Source organism: Alosa alosa, chromosome 17 (assembly GCF_017589495.1).
Source record: "Alosa alosa isolate M-15738 ecotype Scorff River chromosome 17, AALO_Geno_1.1, whole genome shotgun sequence".
Classification (NCBI taxonomy): Eukaryota; Metazoa; Chordata; class Actinopteri; order Clupeiformes; family Clupeidae; genus Alosa; species Alosa alosa.
The window spans coordinates 30,741,043-30,768,808 of record NC_063205.1 but is presented as its reverse complement, the minus strand read 5'-3'; the positions used below and the strand labels follow the sequence as shown (position 1 = coordinate 30,768,808).

Below are 27,766 nucleotides of genomic sequence, written 5' to 3'. Positions count from 1 at the left end.
AAGCGTCCGGCGCACGGCAAGAAGGTGGGTCTTATGTTTCTTAATCAGTCATGGGTGTGTTTTGGGCGTAACACCATTTAAACCAATGAGAATGACATCTGTCATTCCCTTTAACTGTGCAGAGCGCATCTTCAAACTGTGCATCGGTATTTTGACAGTCAGACAGGCAAAGTGAAACTAACTTCACCGTGGTGTCAGTCAACGACAAAACAGTTCTTCAAAGTTAGTTACTTTCACTATTGACTGACAATGGGTTGGAAAACATAGGCTGGAAAAAGCAACACTTACAATGTTCTAATAACAATGATAATGTTCGAATGTCTGAATAAAACAACATTTATCCTGCAGAGAAGTTGCTTATATCTCGTGACAGTGCATCTTCAGCTGTGCTCTCGCCTAATCACTTTTAACTGTCATTACCAATTTGCAAATGATGGTGAATAACTACTCAGTGTGAGATGTATTTCGTAATAACTTTATTCTACAGTAATTATGTTTCCCATTGTAGCCTAATCGTGTAACTTGTAATGTTTTGCATGGATGTGCGCTGGTGCGTGTTTATGGATGATGTTGTGCACCCGCCCATAATGACTGTTGATAATGCGCTCTTAATAACATATAAACAACTCGCCATGGACTTCTGACCAGGTTTCTCTTGATCAGTGGCGCAATGCGTTTTAGGTTGTGTACGATAGCGATTTTAGACAACGTGCCAGATCACCTACTTAGGTTGTGAATTGGCACACCCCTGGTCGCGTTGTTTAATATAAGAGACGTGTAAAATACAACTTCAACTTTGCGCTGGGAAAATAACTAGCTTTCCGCCATGCGCCAGGTTGCAAAATAGCACCCATTATGTTGTTGGAGATTCAGGAAACACTTACATCATAATTATGGCACACAAAATCATGGACGGATTATGAGCCACTGGGCCCCTGGGTACAGTGAAACGGTGTGAAACTAACAAAGTGAAACTAACTTCACCGTGGTGTCATAGTCGACGACAAAACAGTTATACACAGTTAATTACTTTTACTATTGACTGACAATGATAACTAGACTGCATTTCCGGCGGGAATAAGTGTGCTTGCCCTGGTCGGTACCATGGAGAGCAGACAGTGACATACGCTATGCTGAACCTGGCTTAATCCAAGCATTCTAACAGTGCCTTTCAGTGTTGGAGCAGTGGAATACCTCAAAAGCTCTATTATTGCCTTGCAGGGGTGAATGCGGTTCGTTGGCTTTTACCTGTGGCCTGCCAGAATTTAGCTTCTATGACTAAAAATCAAATCAATACAATAAAACAACAGCAGTGATTGGCTGCAAAATAAATAATGTCCGTCTTGCACCTCTCAAACTGGGCTATCAGGGTAACCTAGAGAAAAATGTGAAATTATGAAATATGACTAAGGCATTAAAATGCTGCTTGTTTGTCAGGATATTTTTTCACTGATTTATTTTAGAAATATGAGCTATGAGTGTGAATGTTATATATTCCATCCCCTAATTCTGTTTTACTGGTTTATTTGACAAATAATCTATATGGATTTGCTCTATAAAGACCTTATGTCTGTTTGGGATTGTTTTGAGAGCCTATTGATGTATCTCAGAATAAAGGAATGTCCACAACATTAGTGATGTTTTTTTGTGTGTGTGAATGTATTTTGCTTAACTCATTAAATTGAGCTGGATACTCATGAACGCATGTCTCTAATAGCAATAGGAGTAATTTTAGCAACACATTATTTTGTGTGGCCCATAACGACCCAGTGGATCATGAAAACGTGCCAAAATTCACATTCCTTGCTTGTTGTTGGTACATTAATCCCATTCAGATTGCCTTTATCTGAGATGTAAGAGTTCAGTATAGGTTTAAGGTCTGGGGCAGGGATTTGACATTCTGTGACTTCTTCATTGAGGGCTTGCTTAGCAGCACTGTCCGCTTTCTCATTTCCCCTCAGACCAACATGGCCTGGGACCCAGCAAAACCACACTTAAGTTCTGGTTCTTAGACGCTCTAGTTGATCAAGCTCAGCTTTGGTTGTACCTTGCGTGACATTAAAGCCTACTGGAAAGATTTTAATTATTTAATTGAATATTCAACTTTTGACTGAATAAAAAAAAATTTATCCCTCTCACCCATAGTTTTTATTTATTTACAAATGTCCATGGGCCTACTGTAAAAATTTTACATAGTTATTCTATTGATCTTTTTTATACTATTCATCCTGCACATGCGATCTTACTAATCTTATAATGTTTTTCTGTACTACAATGACACTGTTTCCACACTGCACATATTGTATGTTTTACATATCTGTTATAAATTTGTCATATTGAATATCCATATTTATTTTTATATTATATTCTGTTAATACACTGCATATATCTATATTATTATTTCTACTATTATAATTTTACTGCTAGATCTACATACATTATTCTACTTATTGTATGAGATAACTGCCTAATACACTGCACATATTTATATTTAATTCATATTACTCTAAACCACCTTCTGTAAATCAACTGTATACTACTGTCTACATTGCACTATATTTTTGACCTGTCTCTGTATATTTCATCACCTTTCTATACTTTGCATCACATTGTATGTATACTGTAGCTACATGAATCACAGCTAAGATCCTTGGTTGCTATGAAGGCCAGTCGTTCTAAATGGATGGTTATTTTCATGGCCAAAGGCCAGTTATCTCTGGTGTTGTCAAGCGGACATATCCTAACTTTTATCCTATTTTAAACATCTCTATTTTACTTAGCCTACTTCCATACAGTGACTCCTATTAAGAAGTGGCCACTTCATTCAGCTTTTACCGTGATTCAATGAGCAACATTATTAAATTAATCTGTCACCATATGCCTATGCCAACGCTTTGCAAAGAGGAGAATCTTTTAATTTGATTCACAATGAAACGTTACATTTAATGTACATGTAAACAAATGAGTAGGCTAGTTTTGGTTGTTGGTGGTGTTATTGCATGCCTACAATGCAAGTTCCCTCGCTGGAAGCTCCCTGTAGACAATAGTAGACGATTTCAAAACATCGCGTTAGGAGTCCCTGCCAATTCTGATTAACCTTATCTTATTTAAAACATCTCTATTTTTACTTATCCCACTTCCATACAGTGGGTCCCATTAAGAAGTGGCCACTTCATTCGCTTTACCGCGGATTCACACAGCAGCATTAATAAATTAATCTGTCACCATATGCCTATGCTTACGTTTGCAAAGAAAACATTTTAATTTGATCCACATGAAACGTTACATTTCATGTACATGTTGACAATGAGTAGGCTAGTTTTGGTTGTTGGTGGTGTTATTGTGCCTACAATGCAAGTTCCCCCAATGATTTAGAAGCTCCTGTAGACAATAGTAGACGATTTCAAAACATCGTTAGGAGTCCCTTGCCAATTCTGATTAACCTTATCTTATTTAAAACATCTCTATTTTTACTTATCCCACTTCCATACAGTGGGTCCCATTAAGAAGTGGCCACTTCACCTTACCGTGATTCACACAGCAGCATTAATAAATTAATCTGTCACCATATGCCTATGCTTACGCTTGCAAAGAAAACATTTTAATTTGATCCACATGAAACGCTACATTTCATGTACATGTTGACAATGAGTAGGCTAGTTTTGGTTGTTGGTGGTGTTATTGCATGCCTACAATGCAAAGTTCCCACCCTCCTGTAGACAATAGTAGAGCATTTCAAAACATCGCTTAGGAGTCCTTGCCACTTCTTTTAAGCCATTACAGGCTAGGTGCTACTTTTAGGGCTAAAGTGCTTCTGTGAATTACTGTTAGTAAAAAAAAAAAAAAAAAATAGCAGTCCTAAAGTTACGTGGACGAAGTTACGAAAGTGCAAGCATCTCATATCAAATGACCATGGCATTACGCTAAACAACATAAATCCCAATTAGCAACATAGCACTACATCTCCCTCCCTCCCTATAGCTAGCCACACAAGAAATGAATGATACTAAATCTCTGCTTAGCATGCTTCTCCGCTTAGCATTCTAATAACAGAAGGGGCACATTTATGTTGACCACTACAACATGACTCATTATGTCTGTAACCTAACTGTATAAAACACTTTACTTTCATAAATTGCCACACCATCCAGCACATGGAAACCATATTTTAGGTTCTTGGCCACAAACTCAAAACGATGTCTCCCTGGCGCCCTGTTCTAGAATCTTTGTTTGAAGGCTGTGTTGCTAAGGCAACATCAAATAAAACTTAAATGATAGTCTTTCAGTATTAAATGTGTGCGATGGATTCCGAATGGATGTGTGTGGTTTGCAATTAGAATAAACAAGAAATAACATTTCCAATAATTTCCCATGATAAATTACATAATATTTGCACCTTCCTTACTTGGGAATCTCACCCGTATTTCAAGTAGGCTACACTAGTGAAATGTAATACAACGCTGCCACCTACCCCAGATGGGTTCTAGATTTAACCTTAGGACATTGATTGCCACAACTCCATGCTTTTAGGACCACTTTTACCTTAGGTACCCTCTTCAATTGCCACACCAGCTGGCTTTTGTAACAGAGATAGCTGTTTATTATCCCTAGATTTACAGAAACACCTATTCATATTAATACGGGCCTATGGAGTGCTGCCGACCACTGTTCATTACGGCCCAGAATGCCTTGCATGTCTTACAACAACAAAACAACACAGTAAAACCTAAATGCCCGTAAACATATGCATTTGCATACTTGTAACATTTTTAATAATACTCTCCCATCATGATATTTTAACAATAATGAAAAATTTAATTTGAATGCCACAATGTGAAAACAACTCTATTATGTAAGCTATATATGACTACTGTTCTAATTTGCTATTTCAGTCTGTAAGTCCATACTATCCCATGGCAGAGCGAGAATTTCATAATTGGGCAAGGTTGTTTGAGACATTGTGTCTGCTCTCTGAGACATTGTGCATACACGGAAGGCATTGTGATTGAAGGTGAATGGTGAAAAGGTGAATGGTGTGAGTTACAAAATGCCCGGGTGGGTGGTTTGCCAAATGATGGAAACTTTGAATATTTTTTTGCCTTTGCACCCCTCACACTGGAGTCCCCAGTTCATACACAAATTTGGTATCGATGTGTGACAGTGTTCCTGAGATATGGACCACACCCTGTTTCGAAATGCCCGATTTCGTTTGGCTGTGACGGGCAAACGCTGAAAATCAAAATCCTTCCGCTAACATTTGTGAGGCTTGGTCCAAGGATAATGTACGTCCGCTTGTATGCATTAGGACCAAACGACCTGTGAAAATTTAGTTTCGCTTTCTGTTCAATCCAATATGGCGGACGACGGCACCCACCTGGGCGACCAACTTACAGACCACACCTTAGGTCTGATTATTGCCACGGGAAAATAATAATAAAACTTTAAGAAGAATAATAAGTGTGCTGGCAAGCACACTTAATAATTGTTTAATAAAAATGAGAAGGACATTTATCCTGCAGAAAAGTTGCTGCTTACATCTCGCGGAAAAAAAAAGATGGAACTAAACTTTAATGCTGCAGACCACACCATGATAACAATACGGCTCTCCAAGATAGAGCCCTTAATGTGCTCTCTTAAACTGTTCACTCTTTTTTCCACTCTTATGCTTCTTCATTTGTTTTGGGCTCCAACATGTGAACTGCACAAGAGACTAAATGTCAGGCTTATAAGCAAATACTTGTGCTGCAAGTATTGGTTGTAATTTCATAGAGTCACTTGAGGCTTGATGGTAATACACATACCTGATGGTAACATATAGAATTTCCCTGATGAAAGAGGTAAGTCAGATATACTATCACTGAAGTTCAAAATCTGTGAGGACGCACAGTCCTGCGTGTGTGAAGCCCTGAGTTAGTTATATACATACTATTCTGGCCCCCACATGTCCCTCAAACAGCACGAACTCTACGACACAGAAAGATGGCCTACCTGGCCTACCTGAAGACTCGATTCCACCTCTGTGAGTGTGCAAAGTGTGTGTTTGTGTGTGTGCGAACACATGTATTAATAACGTCTTATAGCTTATTTTTCTTTCTGTGAAATGCTCTTGAACATTTACTGTGTTATTTCTCCACCTAGAGTTTTCCTATGGCATGTTATGAATCTACTCAGTTTTTCCTTCAGAGAATGAATTTGCTGTGTAAGAAAAAATGTGTGCTGGAATACAGAGGCACCAATGTACAGTATGTTTCTGCCAGTGGGTGCTAAAACCGTTGAATGCAACTACTGTACTAACTGCCAATCACACCTCAAACATGGCACATTGTTGCATTCAGAAGTAGTGAGACATCCGCTAGTAACTGCTATACTGTGTAGCCAAAAGCAAAATAACCAATCACAGACGCATAGTCCCTTCAATTGCATTTACATTTAGTCATTTGGCTGATGGTTTTATCCAAAGTGACAATCAAGGTAGGTACAGTGCCACTTAGATATTGTTAGTGCAGCGGTATACTACTCACATAGAATAGAACTGATCATTGAATTTATCAGCTCATTGCAAAATGAACCTGGACCTTATGCTGGCACACGTGGGTGCTCAGCATTTTCTATGGGAGCCCTGGAACACCCACAAAATCAGTGCCTACTGTATGGTTGAATATGTTTGCTGTGGATTTGCTGTGTGTGATTACAGGCTTCTAATGAGAATGCTTCTAAAGACCAAATGCATATGCATATTGCCTGTCCACCTCTCACAATGTGTGTGTGTGTGTGTGTGTGTGTGTGTGTGTGTGTGTGTGTGTGTATTTTGTATTTGTATATCCAGGAATGCAAGTGCTGGAGTGGAATGGAATTGTCCTCACAGGTAAAACCTATGAGGAGGTACAGGGTCTAGTTGGACAGCAGTGTGGAGAGGCTGAGTTGTGTGTCAGGTTGTGAGTATCTCACCACTGTTATGCTTCCTTTAAAAACTATTGGACTCTACATCATTTTGTTCTATATAGTAAATATCTCTGTGTTTCTTCCAGGGACCTCAATATGTTGTCAGATCCAGAGGGTTGCTCTCAGCACTTGGAGCTTCAGGATCCATCCAAAGGTTACTACCATTTATCCATTTAAACACATTATGGTGTCTGATTTGACATATTCCACATATCCTTTGTCTCTCTTCACTTCCTTCTGCCACTGATAGGTGACAGACAGAGGTCTCCAGGTGTAGATCCTAAACAGCTGGCAGCAGAGCTGCAGAAGGTGTCCCAGCAGCAGACCCCGGTGTCAGCAGTCTCCTCTCTCTCTGCGGGAGATAAAGGACCCCAAGCTGTCTCAGCCACAGCTTCCACCGGTTCAAGTGCCATTCCGAGCCCAGGCCAGCCCAGCTCACCATCCGTAGGCAAGAAGCGCCATAGCAAGGTGTGTCTCCAAAACACAACTTAGCACAAAAGCAATTGGAATTGCTGTTATGGAAATAGCATTGGTGGATCACAAAGAATTAGTTTATTCAATACCATGATTTCCCAACCATTAGCCATGGTTTATACATTGATTTTGCTAAATTTCTTTAGCTATGAGGTTGATACACGGGGGCAGTTAACGGTATGGTATTAATATGGTTTTGTTTTTTTTAACTTGCATATAACACTGTCCTGCAGTTTATACACAATATATTGTTAAAATAATAGTGTGGACATATTATATCAGAGTGGACATATTATTTCAGCCATGAAAAAGGTAGTCGGTGGAAGTCTATACTGATAGGTTTACAGTACTTTTTTACATAGGATGACTGTAATGTTTTGGACCCATGTGGAGAAGAGTAATCCATGTTGTAGAGTAATTTACATACCTCTTTATGTTGATGTAACCTCATTTTTTATTCAGACTACAGATGCAGCAAAAGTGCAGGTGCATCCTGTGACAGGAGAGATTCAGGTAAAGGTCACTCCCAATGTTCCTTTTCATTGATTAAAAAAATGCTGTCCCAATGCAATAACCAAGGATATGAGACACCAGACTAGAGAACATTACATTATGTTAGAACATTATGTTTATAGTGTAAGGTGAATCACATCTGACAATCACTACCGTTGTAAAATAACTTAAAAATGAAAGTCCATGAAAGTCCATTAAAAAAAAGTCCATGAAATTAGGCTGATATTTAAAATACCATGCACTAGATTGTATTACATGAGTAAAGGCATAAGTCATTATATAAACAGTCCAAATAGATAGTAATAACCAAAGATTCTAGAGCCATTTTACTATTTTATAAAAAATATTTGAATTCAATGCCAGCAACATGTCCTAAAAGAACTGGGACAGGGCAAGAAAATGCTGGAACATAAGTAATACTTACTGTAAAAGAAACAGCAAGAGATACATTTAATTAACATCCTTCAAACCAATGATAATGACACCTGTCATTCCCTTTTACAGCAAGCAACGCATCTTCAAACAGCGCATCGGTATTTTGATAGTCAGAGACGCTTTTGAAGGAATCTGCTTGCACGCGACATTGTATGGAACAGGGATTCCATTAAACCTTGCTTTACCAAAACCTGTTTGTGACTAGCAGAGTATCTGCACTCGCCTATTATTTGAACTCATAGGCAAAGTGAAACGAACTTCACCGTGGTCTCATAGTCAACGAAAAAACAGTTCTACACAGTTAATTACTTTCACTACATCGAAAACATAGCCTAAGAAAAGCAACACTTAACCCAATAATATTCAAATGTCTTAAGGACACCTAACCCAATAATGTTCAAATGTCCTAAAGATATTTATTCTGCAGAAGCTGCTTACATGTACATCTCGTGACAGTGCATCTTCAGCAGTGCTATATCTGCTATAGACCAGGTTTTTCTAGGTCAGTGGCGTAATGACTTTTGGAGGGTATAAGATAGTGATTTTTGGATCATGCGCTAAACCACACCTTATGTCGTTAATTGCCACAGCCCTGGGCGCAAGGTTTAATAAAAGTGCATGGCACACATGCCAAAAAATTCCTCACTTTACTAAGTGTAAGATAAGAATAAGCCTTGCGTCACGCTTTGCGCCACCTTGTGCCGGGTGCACGATAGGGCATAATAGTCTCTCCGTGGTAAAGATGGGTAGATGTTCACTAATATGACAATGCCAGTATGTAAATTCACAACCTTGCATATTTCAGGAAAACAATGGCAAAATTAATTCTGCACATATTTAAACAGTATTTCTCCATAGAAGAAGAGTTCAGGTGCTAAAATGGCCAGTCTGCAGTTCAGACCTGTCAAATTAGGTGCTTCCTGGAATGAAAAACATGATTAAGAATACTGTTGAGCAACTGAAATCCTGTATCGGGCAGGAATTAGACAAAATGTAATTCTCAAAACTGGTCTCTGGTCTCCTCAGTTCACAAACATTTACAGAATTTTGTTAAATGAAGAGGTGACGCAGCACAGTGATAAACATACCCCTGTCCCAACTTTTTTTGACACATGTTGCTGGCATCACATTCAAAATGAACATAATATATTATATATTTCCATGAAATAGTCAGAATTTTCATTTTCAAAATTTCTTATATGTCCATCTCCTTTTTGTTTTTAATATGGGTTTATGAGACTTGTATATTATCACATTCTGTTTTATTTGCATTTTACACAACGTCCCAACTTTTTCTGATTTGGGGTTGTATTTGTCAGAATAATCGTCATCACAATGTGTCAGAGCCTTTTTCTATATTACACTCCAACTCTGGAATTCCCTTCTCTCTCACATTCATGTAGTCTATTGAAAACTACTATTAAAACCTATACTTTTAGATTAGCATTATTTATTCACTAACTCCATCTACTACAGATGTAATAATATTAATAATGAAGTTTATATTTTACATTTATATTTACAGCTTCAAATAAACTATGACAAACAGCTGGGAAACTTAATTGTCCATGTCCTGCAAGCCCGAAACCTGTCCCCACGTGATAACAATGGCTACTCTGATCCTTTTGTCAAAGTTTACCTGCTTCCAGGACGAGGGTAAGTAATGAAATAAGCATGGCATACATATGGAAACTAAGCCATAATGTGTATGTACTGTACATCATTGGTTGGATTTATCAGAATTTAATTTGCTGACAGATTTAACATTTTGAAAAGATTTTAAAGATGTTTATGGCGCAGTATGTTATTTTGTTTTAAAAAGAAATAGGATTTATTTCTTGACCAAAACATAATATATTTTTGAATTGCTAACGGATATATTGATGGTGGCCATGGACAGTACAAACAATGAGGAAAAGTCCAACCTTGAAAGGAAGCAAATTTAATCTGAGAAATAGGAAATTCTTATAAAGAAATCAATATTTTTTACAAAAACATGTTGCCCACAATGATTGGCACCCCTAGAAATTCTTATATACAAAATGTAACAGAAGCATTTTCCTATTTATATTCAAGTTATTTAAGTAAACCAGAGCATCTGTGAACTTCACTATGGTATGAAAATAAAGTGACGCAGAGGTTAAATGCCCTAGTCATTTTTCAACATGGGAAAGACAAAAGAATATACTACATTTAAACTAGAAATTCAATTCCAAGGAATTACAAGTGCATGAAAATGCAAAAATTGGGATGTAAAATAACATGTATAGTTAAAACAGATAATGCACAGATGGTTACTAAGGTGTTGCTAGGATAGACATGGTGGTTGCATAGTTTAATGAAAGTTGATAGTGTAAAAGTAGACAGTTCAAAAGTTGAATGTCGATAGTTTAAAAGTTGTTGCAGATAATTGATAGACAGATAGTTGATAGACAGATAGTTGAATGAATATTGATAGACATATAATTTAATGAATGTTGAGTTTAAAAGCTGTTGATAGACTGATAGTTTAATGCATGTTGATAGGCAAATAGAGTAATGGATGATGATGGATAGAATGTTTAATGGATGTTGATAGGCAGATAATTCAATGGCTGTTGATAAACAGGTAATTTATTAAATGATAATTGACAGATAATTTAATGGATGTTAAAAGGTAGATTGTTTTTAATGGATGTTGATAGACAGTTTAATGGATGTTGCTAGGCAGTTTAAGCCTTAGAGCTCCAGCCATTTTTTTCAGGTTTTTGCAATAAACATCAAAATATGTATTTATTTATTTTTAAGGAAATTATTGGCAAAGAATAAATATGTAGATTAAACTTTTTTACAATTGAAATCATACACACACTTATTCTGAAATAAATACCATTGACATTTTTACTACAACTATTATAGTCAGATAGATATCCCTCCTTAAAGTCATGTTGACACTACTTTCTATAATGCAGTGATTTTCAGCCGCTGTTCCGTGGCACACCAGTGTGCCATGTGAGATCAGCAGGTGTGCTTAATCGGTCCAAAAACATTTATTATTTAGTTGTTGCAAATAGTAGGCTATGCCATTGTTGAGCGTCTGTGCCTGCAATGTGATGACTTGTTAAGTAAATGAATACTCATGTCAGTGGGTGGCAGTAGGCAGCATAGTAATGACATAATAATTAAGCAATGCGCACAAGAATCCAGAATCCAGCATCCAGTAGCTCATACAACCATAACACAACAAACACACATAGCCTATACACATATATCTCACATAATTAAAAAATCACTCACAGAAATTTATAAAATTAAGGAGCATGTGAATTGATTACAAAGGTATGGACTGACCATGTGACGCATTGACCATGTTAAGGTACTGTAAAGTGTGTGTAATGGTGATAGTAAAAAAGTGAACAGTGCAGGGATTGAACAGTGCAATAACTTTACTTAGTTGCACTGTGGCACTGAACTAATGCACCACCACAGCTCACATGCTACTTACAGGAATTCCCATTATAATGCAAAACACCGTCCACATTTGTCCGATACGACTACAGCACAAAATGAGAAATGAAATTAAGTGAATTTTCTTAGTTGTGAAAATCGTTATATTCTTGTTTTAAGTTTTCACCTAATACAGTTAAAAACTGAAATCAAGCACAAAAGTATTGTTTTTTATCAAAATTTATATCAGTTTAAAAATGTAACAAACTCGCTTGGACAAAGTCCCATGTTTATCTTGCCCCTAAGCACAGTATGGAGGATGGTAAGAGATGCAAAAAATTCAAGAAATTCCATAAGATCTCACATCTTAGGGTCCCCAAGTCCCCCAAACAATCAAAAGTGACCTCATTGCTAATAGCTAGGCATTAAAATGAATGACCAACTCATTTGATATATATTACATCTGAGGTAAAAAAAAAATGTTTATGTAGCTTCCTCATAACTGTTTATGTCAACTTTATCAGGGGTGCCAATAATTCTGGAGGGTACTGTAGGCTCAAGTATCTTGATTCTTTGTTTCAGGGGTTTTATACATTTGTTTACATCACTCTGGGCAACCAAAATGTAAACCAATAAAACAAAAAGAGTAAACATATCCTTTTTTATTATACCCTCAGATTAAAATAATTAAATTGAAGCATTTAGATCCAAAGAGAACGCTTCTGTTGGAATCAAATTTTCATGGCTCTTCCTCTAGTTAACTGCAATTTTCTAAAACAGACAGTCGGGTTGATTAAAAATCAATGAAGTGTATGTACTGGTATTGTATCTGTAATCTGGTCATTCAATGTAGTCAGTTCATTGGACATTGTACACTGCTGAAAAAATAAGGAAACACTTTTATATAGCATCAAATCAAACTTTTGGGATATTGATCTGGCCAGTTATGTAACATGGTGGTTGTGAATCAATTTCATCTGCTTTGGTGTCAATGAAATTAAGAACAGGTACACTAGAGGGGCAACAATGAGACAATCCCCAAAACAGGAATGGTTTTACAGGTGGTGGCAATTGATAATTTTCCCATCTTTATCCTTCTTGACTGATTTTTCACTAGTTTCAAATTTGGCTAAGGTCAGTGTCACTATTGGTAGCATAAGCCAGTACCTGGGGCCTACAAAGATTGATTGGACAAATAGTCCAACTCCTCCAAAATGGCACACCAATACGTTCCATTGACAGAAGGATTGCTTTGTCTCCCAGTGGTGGTCTGAGGGCCCAATAGCCTCTAGAGGAACCTGTGCTCACTGCCCAGGACCGTGAAGCCCAATTGGGATTTGCCAATATCAGTAAAGATATCCATGATTTGTTCCTCATTGAGATCTGATGTGTTTTCAAAGTGTTCCTTTATTTTTTTAGCAGTGTATATATACTATGCTGTGACCATATGCTACTACTATCTCATCTTTTCATGCTTGCCTTGTTATTGAATGCATACTCAGTCAACTACACAGACAAAACATATGTTTGTGTGTGCATATAAATACACTCATGCAGATATGCACACACATAAGCACACACACACTCAGACAATGTCTCACTGATGACTCATTTGTTTCGCTGCATGCTGGACCCTTTCAGTCAAGTCATGGTTGTCCAAAATGCCAGGTATGTGACCGTCATATGGGTGTACATCTCATGGAAATGTTCTAATTACTCTTTGTTTGGCATGAGAAGAGAATTACAGTTGGCAAAAGGTGAAATGTTTCTGCTAAATTTCTGGAAGGTTTCCATGGTAACACTAAAATGAATGAATCACCTACATTTGGTGGTCATTTTATAGTTGCACCATTGAAGAAACTTTCAGTTTGTTTGTTCTGCTTATGTCCGCATGTCAGAGGCTATACTAGCCCTCCTGTTATGCTCCTGGTCAAATGTACTTTTTGTTAATTCAATCTATCACAAGGCCCTAAGACTTTGTTTACACTGGGCATCTGAACATGCAAAATACATTTTGATCATTTTCATAACATTTGGGGTTTTTATTTTACTTTTTATTTGTACACCTTTGGAGTTCCTGGTCAAAAATGACCAACCATTAGAAATGAATGCGTGAGACCACCATCAGTGCATAAAATTGAGTCCAGACACATACACTACCAGTCAAAAGTTTTGAAACACTTTTAGCCCTTTTAGGTGATATGTAGTAAGCAAAAACGTACATACAACATGTATGGGAACTTCTTCAGGACAGAAAACCATTCACAGGCACATACATGTAATGTGAGGTGGTTGCCACCCATTGACATCATAATATGCTAATTAGATGAGTACATTTACTACCTTCATAAACTTTTGATCATAAGCAATAGTTTCTATGCCAGGCCCCAATAGAATCTTTCCCCCTCTGAGTTCAAGTGCAAGGTATGCAGGTCATGAATAGCAAATTGAAGTTTAAAACATATACATTCACATTCATTCATTTAGCAGACCATTTAGGTGAAGTTTAGAGAACACTTGTGAGCCATCAATGCATCATACTCCACAAGGTCTCTATTATGCGTAATTACACAATTGTTAGGTCTTTATTCAACACTTATTCTTACTGAATTATGTGATTCATTCTTTGTAAATCCTTGATAAGCAGTTAGACCTTCGAAGGTTATTAATATATGGATCAAAGTAGAAACTTTATAGCTTTCTAATACATTGTACTAATATGCTACTATTTTGTCATATATTCAGACAGTGAATTAGGTGCCTCGCTGTTGAGTAGGCAGAGTCGGACAGTAACGGAGTACATTTACTTGAGTACAGTACTTGAGTACAATTTTGAGGGATCTGTACTTTACTCGAGTATCATTTTTGGGGAGTACTCATGACTTTACTCAAGTACATTTGAGAGGCAAATATTGTACTTTTTACTCCACTACATTTCTATCCATAACCATGAGTACCCGTTAATTCTTCCAAAAAAAAAGGAAAAAAGAAAAATCTCGGAAACCCTCAATTTGTTGTTTTCCCTCTCAAACGTGATTGCTGATAGGCTGTCCCAATCAGTGGTGCCTGCACAATCCAATCACCTTCAACTTGATTTTACTTTCAATTCCTTTTACATTCTCCAAGGTATTAACATTAACATTTTTCATAACTCCATGTAGGACGTTTCTGTACATAAATGTAAGCACTGTGGCGGTAGTAATACAATATTTAGAAAATGTAAGCTACTCTTGTACTCTTGATACTCAAGTACTTTTAAAAACAAGTACTTCAGTACTTTTACTTAAGTAGACATCTGACTGTTGTACTTTTACTTGTACTTGAGTATAATTTAGCAAAGGGTATCTATACTTTTACTCAAGTAATGAAGCTGTGTACTCTGCCCGCCTCTGTGAGTAGGTAAGAACAATACATTGTTCAACAAAAACGTAATAAATGCAATGATGCTTCACATAACTGTTGTTGAGCAATAATACACATATTAGTTATGTATTAACAGTTAACATGTGCTTCCAACACAAAAGTGTTACCAACTTTTCAACTATTCATTGATACAAATGTCTTTCACAACATTAAATGAAATGTATTTATAAAAGCTGTGCAATGGTAATTTTTGACTGTGAACACAAAACAAGAGGGCTAGTGTGGTAGGTCATATACTTAAATATATATATATATATATATATATATATATATATATATGGGACATAACATCACAAAATCGTTCCAAAATCGTTCGAGTTTTTCCCTCTGGTTTAAGTAATTTTCTGCAATAAGTCATTCATATATTCTGTAGAATGTCTTTTCTGCCCAGTTTACGTGAATATATGTTTTTTGGGTAACACTTTATAATGACTACACACAATTCATCATTTATTAAGCCTTTGTTTGTATGAACAATGGTTTGTTCATAGTAAATAAGCCTATATTTAAAATATACATTATTGTTAATAATAGTTAATAAATGATGCAATAATATGTTTTTGATGAAGTAATATTTCCATTATTTAACAGTTGTTACATACACATGCACTAATGATTAGTTAGGGTGAGGATACATATTTTATAAACCACTTCCTAATACTATAATTCATGATTAACTCAGGAGTTACAAGTGGTTAGTTAATGATATTTTGTGAGCTCATCTAAAGTGAGGACGTTTTATGCCTTGCAACACATTTACAAATGAGTTATAAAATTTACATTTGCATTTATTCATTTAGCAGACACTTTCACCCAAAGCGACTTACTTTGTGTTATTTAACACACTTGCATTGCATGTGCTGTAGTGATATTGGTACATTTTCCAATTGAAATAGCATTAACCGTTTTGTAATATGATTTTTTATGTATGTGTATTATTGAAAATGTACCTTTTATGGTGTTATGTTTGGTTTAAGTGCTGAAAACAGAAGGAGATCAAAGCATGCCCAGAGGAGCTTGAATCCAGAGTGGAACCAAACTGTTATCTACAAGAACATCCACTTAGAACAGGTATGTGTAATGAATTGTTAGGTACGGGATAATGTATAGAACGCTGGTCATTATGTAAGGGATGCCCGACGAGGTGTCCATTATCAGAAATAAATGGACGACACGGAGGTGTGAACCGTCCGACGCGAAGCGGACGCATCGAAGGGCATTATCCCGTTTATAGCATGGTCACTTACGAAATAAATAAATATGAAATAAATTATTAATACTAAATGAGTTTTACAGCTAAATTGTTAGTTTTTTCAGCTGTTTACAGTTGATTCCATTGTTGCGAAGCCTGCCTCCAGGCTCAACCATCGTCCTACTATCGTTGTTATAGTTACCATTCATAAGCATTGATATGGAATGGCGATTAAACTTTTTTTTTACCAGATCTACTTCATAGGTGTAGTATATCACTTTTTAAATGACACCCTTTTCAACCTAGATCATAATATAATGGAAAATAAGTCCCGACAGGGCAAACAGGTCTTGCTTCGTCCTGAAGGAACTTATTTTCTGATAATGACTGGTGTCCTATACATCAGAGGCGGAGTGGCAATCGGGACGATCGGGTATTTTCCCGGTCGGCCAGTCGAGGAGTGTGCGCAGTGCGGGCCGGCCCATAGAGCCTTTATCGAGGCCGTGAGGCGAACGCGGCCATCGACGTGATAGATGCATTAAGAATTAGAAAGTTATTGCTAGGCGGATACTAGCACAAGCTAGTCTTATGTTGATATGTAGGCCTAGCCTAATGACTAATCAGTGGGCCACTCAGGCTGATAAATAGTTTGTTGAATTCGTTGGAACTGTCTATATGTAAGCCTATATAGGCCTACTTTAATCATTCTCTACAAACCTATTCAAAGTGCCTGGTTTTCCAATAATTTAATTACTTGTGTTATTAGGTTGGCATTGTCTGTAGGCTAGGCCTTTTTTAAATTTATACAGGCAACTATTGGAGTGCTATGATACCCTGATACATGTCCTTGCATGATGATAGAGATTTCCATCCACCCACAAAGCTGTTTTTATACTGCACTTAAATATCTAGTTCCTTATGTAACGGAGGCGAACTAAGCTAGCGTGCTAGTTGCCCCTGTAAATCCTCACAGCCCTAACCTTAAGAAAGCTTCTAACCGCTGAGTTGGGAGCCTGGGCTTTCGGCGGACGAATTATGACCTCTGGGGGGATCACTCTGCCCTGCTATACATTTTCCCGCTTATTATACGGCTATTTGCCAAAACGAAATAACGAAACGAAAAATAAAAATACAAAGCCCATTTTCCTTGACAGCGGTCTGCATAGTGGTGTCATGACAGCCAGTTTTGTGAAATATCCTGTCACACATCTATCTGAAGTGCTATTGGTTGAAATTGTGCATAGACAGTCAATAAAATACTAGTGCAAAGTCAGGCCAATAAAAGGCTTGGGTAGTTCTGTTTGACCTAAGTAAGAAAGAAAGTGGCATAGTGGTTGCAAGTTATGTAAGAGCAGCAGAAGTGTTGTGTTTTCAGGACAACAACACCCAAGTTGTAAAGTGTACAAGTGTGCAAGTGTGCAAGTGGGTGGTGCAGGCGGCCATTTTTGGTCCAATGTCAGGATGTTATGTAGCTGAGGGTGGAGGGGAGGAGGAGAGAGTTCAGCATCCTTACAGCTTGGTGTATGAAGCTGTTGGTGAGTCTGGTAGTGCGGAGGCGCGCAGCTTCTGTACCTCTTCCCAGAGGGCAGTAGATCAAACAGATTGTGGCCGGGGTGACTTGCATCACTCCACAATTTTGGTCGCCTTGCTTGGGTGAGGTGGGTGGTGTAAATGTCCTTCAGGGGGGGTGAAGCACCAATAATCCTTCCAGCTGTGTTCACTATGCGCTGCAGGGCTTTCCTGTTGTATTCAGTGCAGCTTCCCACCTGGCGATACAGCTGGAGAGGATGCTCTCAATGGTGCCTCGGTAGAATGTGGTCATGATGACTGGTGGAGCACTTGCTTCGCCTGAGTTTCCATAAGGAAGTACAGGCTGAGCTCTCTTAAGCCAGTGATGCAGTGTTGGTGGTCCAGGAGAGGTCTTCACTGATGTGCACCCCCAGGAATTTGGTGCTGCTCCTCTCTCCACCACAGCACCCGTCGATGGTCAGTGGCAGGTGTTGGGTGTGACCCTCCGGAAGTCAACAACAATCTCTTTGGTCTTGGCTGGCGTTCAGCAGGAGGTTGTTGTCCCTGCACCACGTGGTCAGATGGTCGACCTCTAACCTGTATTGAGTCTCGCCGCCCTTAGTGATGAGACCCACCAGAGTTGTGTCGTCAGCAAATTTCACTATGTGATTGTTGCTGTAGGTTGCAGTGCAGTCATCGTCAGCGGGGTGAAGAGCAGCGGACTGAGCACGCAGCCTTTGGGGCCCCTGTGCTCAGTGTGATGCTGCTTGAGGTATTGTTGCCAACCGCATTACTACTTGGGGCCTCTGACAGAGGAAGTCCAGTAGCCAGTTGCAGAGGTAGGTACTGAGTCCCAGTTTGTCAAGTTTACAGATGAGTTGTTGTGGTATTATGGTGTTGAATGCAGAACTGAAGTCTATAAACAGCAATCTCACATATGAGTCTCTTTTTCCAGGTGGGTGAGGGCTGGGTGGAGGGCAGAGCAGATTGCATCCTCTGTGGGCCAGCTTGAAACCGGTATGCAAACTGGAAGGGTCCAGGGTGGGGGAGAATGGCTTTGATATGTGACATGACAACCGCTCAAAGCACTTCATGATGATGGGTGTCAGTGCCACAGGGCGGTAGTCATTGAAGCAGGATGGAGCAGTTTTCTTGGGCACAGGTATGATGGTGGCAGCTTTGAAACATGATGGGACGATGGCTTGCTTCAGGGAAGTGTTAAAGATGTCTGTGAAGACATCCTTAAGCTCCCCTGGGCGCCCAGTCCTTCAGCCGGACGACCTGGGTTGTTGTCTGGACCTGTTGCCTTACGGGTGTTGATAGCAGCAAGTGTCCTCTTCACGCTGTCGGCAGAGAGGCACAGGGGCTGCTCATGTAGAGGGGGATGGGTCTTCTGTGGGCAGGTGCTGTTTTGTGCTTCAAAGCGAGCAAAGAAGCGGTTCAGGTTGTTGAGCAGAGGGATGTTGCTCTCACAGCTCTGTGGCGCGGGATTGTAGTCCGTGAGGGCCTGAATGCCCTGCCATAGGCTTTGTGCGTTCCTGCTGTCTTTGAAGTGGGTGGTTATCTTGTGAGTGTATTCCTTTTTTGCTTCCTTTAATGTCAAGTTGTCATGACAAATTGGCCTATATCTTCTGGTAATGTCATCTGGTTAATGTCAGGTTGTCATTACAAAGACATCCCAAACAAATTTAATGTCAACTTGTCATGACCAAGTTGTAATAATCAAAACAACCCAAACAATGTCAACTTGACATGACAAAAACCGAATGACACTTAATGACAGAAGTTATAAATGTTTATGACTTGTTATAACGTTTATGACACATTCATGACAGTGTCATGTCATAGTTATGACAGTGTCATCTCAATCTTATGTAGATACATTCAAGTGTTACTGTACCATACTTTTTATAGGCACTGCACTTATGGGCGGATTATGAACTTTCGGGCCCCTGGGCCCAGATGTATTAAGGTACTTATTGTCGTATATGTGGGAAGGGGGTTGGGGGTCCTCCGCCAGAAATTTTTTAATTTGTTTGATGTGATTTCCTGTATTCTGGTGCATTTTGGGGATGGCCAATACTTCAATCAGATTCATAGCCTACATCCTGATTTGTTGATATTGAGGCAATAGTTCCAGGCTTGGGCTTCAGGGCCCCCTGAACCCTTGGGCCCCTGGGCCGGGGGCCGGTAGGCCCGTGCAGTAATCCATCCCTGACTGTACTTAGTATTGCAACATTAATGTTAAAGGAAGATATTTCCTTTAAGTCATGGTGGGTACAAAGCATGGTTTATCTCAAAGCATAACATAAGGTACAACTCAACACCACATTCTGCTAGTCTGTAAGCATAACTCTCTTTAAGAAAACCCAGTTGAAAACTTTTGGCAACACTGTTATCTGCGTGATTATCTCGGTGTCTCAGTATTGTCCTCTTCTTGTCAAAGGTTTTGGATAAAGTGGTCTTCAAGCAAGTATGTGACTTCCTTTATCAGAATAACCTACTAGACCATATTCTGATTTCAAGAGTGGTCATTCTACTGAAACTGCTCTTCTGTCTGTGACTGAAGCATTGAGAGTAGCTAAGTCCTCTGCTCATTCATCAGTATTAATTTTACTAGATTTATCTGCAGCCTTTGATACTGTTAACAATGACATTCTCCTTTCTACACTATCTGAACTAGGAATTTCTGGGAAAGAAATGGGAAAGACCCAAATTAGATCAGCACGTAACTTAGGTGTCGTAATTGATGACTGACTTAACTTCTCTGAGCATGTAACCTCATTTGCAAAATCATATTGGTTTATCATTTACAACATTTTGAAGATTGGACCTATCTGAAACAAGATTCCACACAACTTCATGTACTCCTTGGTTATCTCCAAGCTGGGCTATTGTAATTCACTGTTAGCTGGCCTACCTGCTTGTGTAGTAAGATCGTTACAATTGATTCAGAATGCTGCAGCAAGGCTGGTCTTCAGTCAGCCAAAGAGGACACATGTACCTCCTCTTCTAGTTTCTCTCCACTGGCTCCCTATAGTGGGCAGCATTAAATTTAAATCTGTCACTTTGGCCTATAAGACACTGACTGGATCTGCTCCCTGCTATCTTAATTCAGTGATCAAGATGTATATCCCCAACTGCCCACTGTGGTCTTCTGATGAGCGTCTGTTGTGTTGACCAGCCATAAACGCCAGGTTAAATTCAAGACTCTTTTCCTCAGTGGGTATTTCAAGAGGGGTGTAAAGGCATATCTGTTCAACATGCACTTAGTTTATTAAGCGTTTCTTATGAGTTATGGTTTGTGCATTATAGTATTTATTCATTTTCATTAGGCTATTGATTGAATTGACATTGTTGTTTATTATTGCTGTTCTTCTTGGTGTAGTCTTACCAACTTTTTAAACTGTTAAATGTAACTATTGTATTGTTGTTATTTGTCTGTCGCATTGGACAAAAGCGTCTGTTAAATACCATAACCATAACCATAAATTGGACAGTCCTGACTTTTCCTTTTTTACAGTGTATGCACAAACCTGGAAAGCTGCCTACGCATATGTGTGAACATGTAGGCCTATGAAACTGTACTTTAAACAAAAACTCATGTACCACAATTATTGGCAAACTTAGAAAATATTATAAAGAACCTTTTTTGGGCTTTCCCGGGGATGATCACTCAGACCATCATACCAGGTAGAATTTTATGATTAGGCTTTGTCAATGTGGCTTAACCGAAGATCATTTTGGTTCTAAAGTTTATCTAAGAACACAGGTTACATAGGTTGTCCCTAGCAGCAAATGTCTGTTTCAGAGGTGACACATAATGAAACTGATGAAATAGCTAGTTATATTGGTATGTGACTAACAGCACTTAGAATTTTGATGACAAAAATGTAATTGTGATTAATTGAGATGGAGAATTGAGATTGCTCTGAGATTACTCTCACTCAGTGGGAATGATAGACACTTCACTACGGTGGGCACAGCATGACAGCATGACAGAAATGTGAAAGTAAAAAGAAAAACATTTCCTCCACCAACCCATATGCTTTGTGTTCTTTCACGTCCTGCAGCTCAGAAAGAAGACTTTGGAGGTGAGCGTGTGGGATTATGACAAGTGCTCATCCAATGATTTTCTTGGAGAGGTGAGATCAGTTTTAAAAGTCTGGATAGGGAGGCTTCATAGCCTACACATCAGACACACAGAGGTGGGTGTAACATTTGTGTGTGTGTGTGTGTGTGTATGTGTATGTGTTGTAGGTGCTTATAGACCTGTCGAATGCAACACAGCTGGATAATATGCCACGCTGGCTACCCCTGAAAGAGCAGAGTGATGGAGAGCACCACCGGCGTTCTCACTCAGGCCAGGCTCGTCAACATTCCCCTAAGACCTCTGCACATGGCAGTCAGCATTCTCCCAAAAACCAGGATTCACCTAAATCATCTGTAACCAAGAGCCGCAGTCATGGAATCTTCCCTGACCCAGCTAAGGGTAGGATCTTTCTCTCTCTCTCTCCCACTCTCTCCCTCGCTCTCACTCTCTCAGCTCTGTTTCTCCTGGTTGGACTGTCCGATACAGCCAAAATGTCTAATTGCAATATAAGCAGTTCCAGTTTCATATCCTGATAAAGATATATCACAACAAAGCCATTTCTGTAAATTCAGGGAATACATAGCTTACATAAAAGATCACATGAAATGCTTATGATTTAGTGTATATTTGTAGCTATCTAACCCTAAAGAAGGTACACCTCAACGACTACCAGAAATTACACCCACAGTCTAAATTATGTCCAGTGCACTTTCCCTGAGAGGAACATGGCTCTTACTAAATCCCAGATCTTGCACTTGTTACCAGCATAACAGAACTTCAAGCACAACAAGACCTGGCATGGATATATCTTGATGTATGTGTTCAGGTACATGAAGCTCAGGCCAAATACTCTGTAACAGCAGCATATCTTTTAACTGTCCCTTCTCTAAAAACATGTTCTGTATAGAATGCTTTCTATGGAGCCCTATTAGCAAAAGGTGCCTAAATCCTCAGGTGCCTGCCTCCATGCTTATTCATATAGGGCCAAATTCTCCCATCCGTGTGTTCAACGTAAGTCCTTTTTTACACGCTTCCAGTGACGCACTTTCAGTCACGAGCATTCTCCCATTCCTGCTTCTGTCACACCCACAGCGTACAAGTTCAAAATCAAGACAGCCTTAAGAAAAAGGCGTTATTTATTTAAAACAGAACCAGACTGATCCACCAACTCGTTAATTTAGGTTGATATGAAGACGATAATTGCTGCTCGACAATAGTGCAGGCGTCTGTGCAAGTGTATAGATGACTTCAGTCAAGCTGGAAAGAAATGGAGAGATTTGAACGAAGTAGGCTTTGGGATGATGACTTAAAAAACTGAAGGCGCACAGTGCAGTGAGTAAGCTCCAATATCCAAATGGGGTCACGATGTAGCCTCATTGATAATATAGTGTCGGGTAATATGCCACCTTGTGACACTGTCATAGAAAAAAAACCATAAAGCCATATTAGCATATTAAGCACCAAATTCGATACTGTAATGTTAACTTGTAATGTTCTGTGTAAACTTCATGTATTTAGAACTAGGCTCGACCTTAATACAGCCCTCAGAAGTGCTTAGCTGGAAAAGGGCTTAAGTCAGTGGCAGAATGCCTGCAAGAGTTGTATACTTAAGAAACGCCAAGATTTTGGGGTTGCTTCTCCCATAGCGTGTAACTGGCTCCATGGCGTGTAAATCACAGACTTAAGTGAAGGGCAGAATGTGCGGAGGCTGAAAAGTGCTTAGTTGCACACTTTTTTTGACTTATGCACCCTTACACACCTGGGAGAATTTGCCCCTTAGTGAAATAAATGTAGCCATTTTCAGACCCAGTTTGAAATGGATGTATAGGTGTATTGTACTTATACAGTATACTATAACTACATGTATTTTCTGTGTCTTTTTCTTTTTCTTTATAATCTATGCTTCTTCATCTCCATATGAGTCACACATTTGAGCTTTGTCTCCATACGTCTCCATTGGCGTCATTGTGCTATTGTTATCAGGCCAGTACATGCAGCTGTCATTCCAACCATTATCCAGAGAGTGTAGCAAGGCTGTGAGGGCTCCAGCATGAGCTCCAAATGGACTGATCCTAGAACTGAACCCAGAAGACCTTATATTGGAAATGTGTACCTAGTTCATGTGTAACGAAGACCAAGCCAGAAAGACAGGGTATCCCAAAGCTGAATCATTTGGTTTTGGTTGTTTTAGACACACAGATGCCTACTATTGAGAAATCTCACAGTAGCCCGGGCACATCCAAGCCATCCCCATCTGAGGGCCAAGCCCGTTCCCACGGATCCTCCCGCGCCTCAAGCAAAAGTGGTGCAGCCCGGATGCACCACGAAGACACTGTAGCAACAAGTGAAGCAACCACTCAGCAGCGGCGCCACCTTCAACCAAGTAAACGGCGCAAATAAAGCCTCTACAGCATGGCCGCCTTGCACTCATCTTTTATTCCTTTCTTGTTTTGCTCTTCTTTGTCCCTTTTCCTTTCTCCCACATTTATTTGACTTTTCCTCTGGTCCTGTTTTCACCACCTTGATCACCTCACCGCTGCTTGTCCTGTGTGTTCTCACCTAATAGTGATGACACTGCAACATCACTCACATTCTTAGGTAAGATAGTATTTCAAATTCTTAGATGAGATAGTATTTCCTCAAAAGGAATACATCTGATACCTATACAAATTCTCAATAAATTAATCTGAAAAGCCTAAATATATTAAATATATTAATCATATTTAATTATATTTTAATGGTAATATTGTTAATTAATTTATACTAAAACACACTCCTAAACAAATAATTAATGTTTTCCTCTCCATGATTAGGTTACTCTAAAGTAGGCTATGAAGCAGTAAAAGCTTTTGGGGTTAAACAGAGGTACAAACAGTTGTTAGCTCATGCCTGTCTTTCTGGCAATCTAAGGTGGCTTGCTGGATAAGCATTCTTCCCTTTGGATGAGAACATCTAGGTCTGGGCTTTTTTATTATGGAAAAGAATGAGCACCATCACATACGTAAGATAAAGTACATAAAACGGCTGAGTAGCACATTAAATGGCTCCCGCTTCTCTTAACAGAACCCCTCTCTAAATGCCCAGTACATTTATTTGTTTTTAGTTTGGTTTGGTTTTGTCCCATCTGGCCAGCTTTTCTGCAGCTACTCTGGCCTCTGAGATGGCTGTGCATGCCACTCCGTGCCTCCACTCCCCTCACTTCCAACTCTCTCTGTGTCCTGGCCCACAATGCACCTCAGTAGACGCTGTAAGCCCGGGTCCCTGAGCGAGGGAAAGGGGGCGCGCACTGTGGATGCATGTGATGTAAATCAGTAAAAGCTGGTGTGTGTGTGTGTGAACAATACACACTCTGAGTGTCCGTGTCGCTCCCCTTCCCTTAATCTCCCTACCCTTCCATGGCCCTGAAAATGTGCCACTGACCATGCCCACAGCCCAAAATGGCCGCCTCTCCTTGAGATACCACAGGCACAGCATAGTGGGCGTGCTCACCATTCAGAGACCCCAGTCCGACTTTCCAGCCAATGAGAGCAGGGATGGCAGACACCTGACCCTCAGGAAAGCCATGTCTGAAGAGAGGCCCCAGATGGATAGAGGTGAGAGCTATGCATCTTACATGACGACTGCAGAAAGGAGAGAGTGAAAGAGAGAGAAAGAGAGAGAGTGAGAGAGAGAGATTGAGTTACTAACGCACACATGCAAAGCTCCCTGACTGTATTTGACTTACAGTCACCAGTAACTCATGCACTGGGGATTGCCTCCTTCATACAGGCTAACACCACTTTTCATTAAAGAAGGTAGTTTAACCTTGTTCAATAACACATATCTGGTTACACTTTACTTAAAGGTATATAAGAGTGACATGACACTGTCATGAACGTGTCATAAACATTAACAAGTCATAGATGTTTATGACATATGACACATTCAAAATGCTTCTGTCATTAAGTGTCATTCGTTTTTGTCATGACAAGTTAGGGTTAGGGTTCATGTGTCATGACAGTGTCATGTCACTCTTATGTAGATACCTTCAAGTAAAGTGCAAATATCTTCCTTTAAATTAATACTGTGACTGGTGTCTCCAAACATGGTATTAGCAAAATTTCAGGAGCTAATATTGTTTGGCTTCTTAAATATATTACAAACAAGAATACTAGTGTGGTTTAGTTCTTATGTTAAACACACACACTTAGTTTCACTTCATCAGTCATGGTTCAGTTGTGTTGTTACACATTCAACCCGCTGTTAGTAGAAGGAAACGTCACATCTATGTAATTGGTTGCATTTATTTACATGATCTCATGAAAATACACAAATAAAGAGAGTGCAACATGGTTTTACTCCTACAAACACGTTACTAATACACTATTAATTGTGATCATTGCTTCTGTTATGTCTGTGGGTATGTATGTACAAGATATTTTTCAAATGTTTGATGTTGGTGTTTATTGTTATTATTGTGTTTATTTTTTATTTTTTTTTCAAGAAAGCGAAGATCCAATGATCAATTGCAAGCATGGTTGACAGTTTGATGATTGGAACGACCATAACAGTTAGAAGCATTGTTCATTTACTATTGTCAACATTTTATTTCCTTTCGATTGACAAGATTGACCCTCTATATACTACCTGAGGGTGCTCCAACTAAAAATCTCACTTCAGCGGTTAGAGAAATCTGTGTTGGTAAAACATCCACTCATTTCTCCCATGTGCGTAAGGGTGCATAAGGGTGCGTAAGTCAAGATCAATCATATTAAGATCAAGCACCACTACAAGGTGAAACAGCATATTGCTTGATCATGTCGGCATTAGGCCTACTTATAAATACATGTACGCTACACAGAACATTACAAATTAACATTACAGTATCAAATTTGGTGCTTAATATGCTGATACGGCTTTATGTTTTTCCCCATTACAGTGTCACAAGGTGGCATATTTCCCGACATTACCTTATCCATGAGGCTACATTGTTAAATAGGGAAAACTCTGTTATAATCACCCATTTTGGTTATCCATACAGTTGCACAGACGTCTGCACTATTGTCGAGCAGCATAGTTTATATTCTCCTGTGTCTTGATTTGTTTGTAATGGAGGCTGGTATTGGTATGCCAGTCTCTCTGTATTCGAAATGGTTGCATCGAAACTACAGGTGTCAGTCTACAGCTTCGTTAGCATAGATAAATTGATTTTATGAGAAGCAGCTGCCATTAAAACTTTATTTCTCAACAGTTAATTTTTAAATTATGAATCTACACACCTCAAGCATGTCTTGACTCTTTATAAACAAACCTCAAAGCAAAAGAGAAATTTCGCTAAGTCAATTCTTTGTTAGGCTATGTGATGACACACCATTTTGCTGTAGGCCGTTCGCTATTCAGTTCACCATGCTAACGTTTTCAAAATCAAAGACTGTTTTGTGTTCTTTTTGGATTTAAATGGCATTCAGAAGGTCAATGAGAAAGTCTATGTTCCATGTCTTCATATGAACCTATATTGACGAGTTGGTGGATCAGTCTGGTTCTGTTTTAAATAAATTACGCCTCTTTCATAAGGCCGCCTAGATGTTGAACTTGCATGCTGTGGGTGTGACAGAAGCGGGAATGGGAGAATGCACATTACTGAAGTGCATAAAAATAGGGCTTTCGTGCGAATGGGCTACAGTAGGTGTGGAATTCTAAATAGATATGCAGCTTATAGTGGATTTCTTGATCTACAACTATGCACAGATACTTTAGATTGTCATGGAACCATGATTAGA

The 27,766-nt window shown here is 39.0% G+C and overlaps 1 protein-coding gene across 1 annotated transcript in view; it reads left to right on the top strand.

Moving 5' to 3' along the window:
- Window positions 1-27,766, top strand: part of LOC125311032 (protein piccolo-like) — a 73,342-nt gene that overhangs the window by 36,540 nt on the left and 9,036 nt on the right. Inside the window, 11 exon segments of the mRNA XM_048268842.1 lie at window positions 6,827-6,935; window positions 7,029-7,096; window positions 7,193-7,410; window positions 7,879-7,929; window positions 9,890-10,020; window positions 13,432-13,458; window positions 16,191-16,284; window positions 21,988-22,059; window positions 22,175-22,406; window positions 24,199-24,390; window positions 25,439-25,600. Coding sequence (XP_048124799.1) covers window positions 6,827-6,935; window positions 7,029-7,096; window positions 7,193-7,410; window positions 7,879-7,929; window positions 9,890-10,020; window positions 13,432-13,458; window positions 16,191-16,284; window positions 21,988-22,059; window positions 22,175-22,406; window positions 24,199-24,390; window positions 25,439-25,600 — 1,356 coding nt within the window.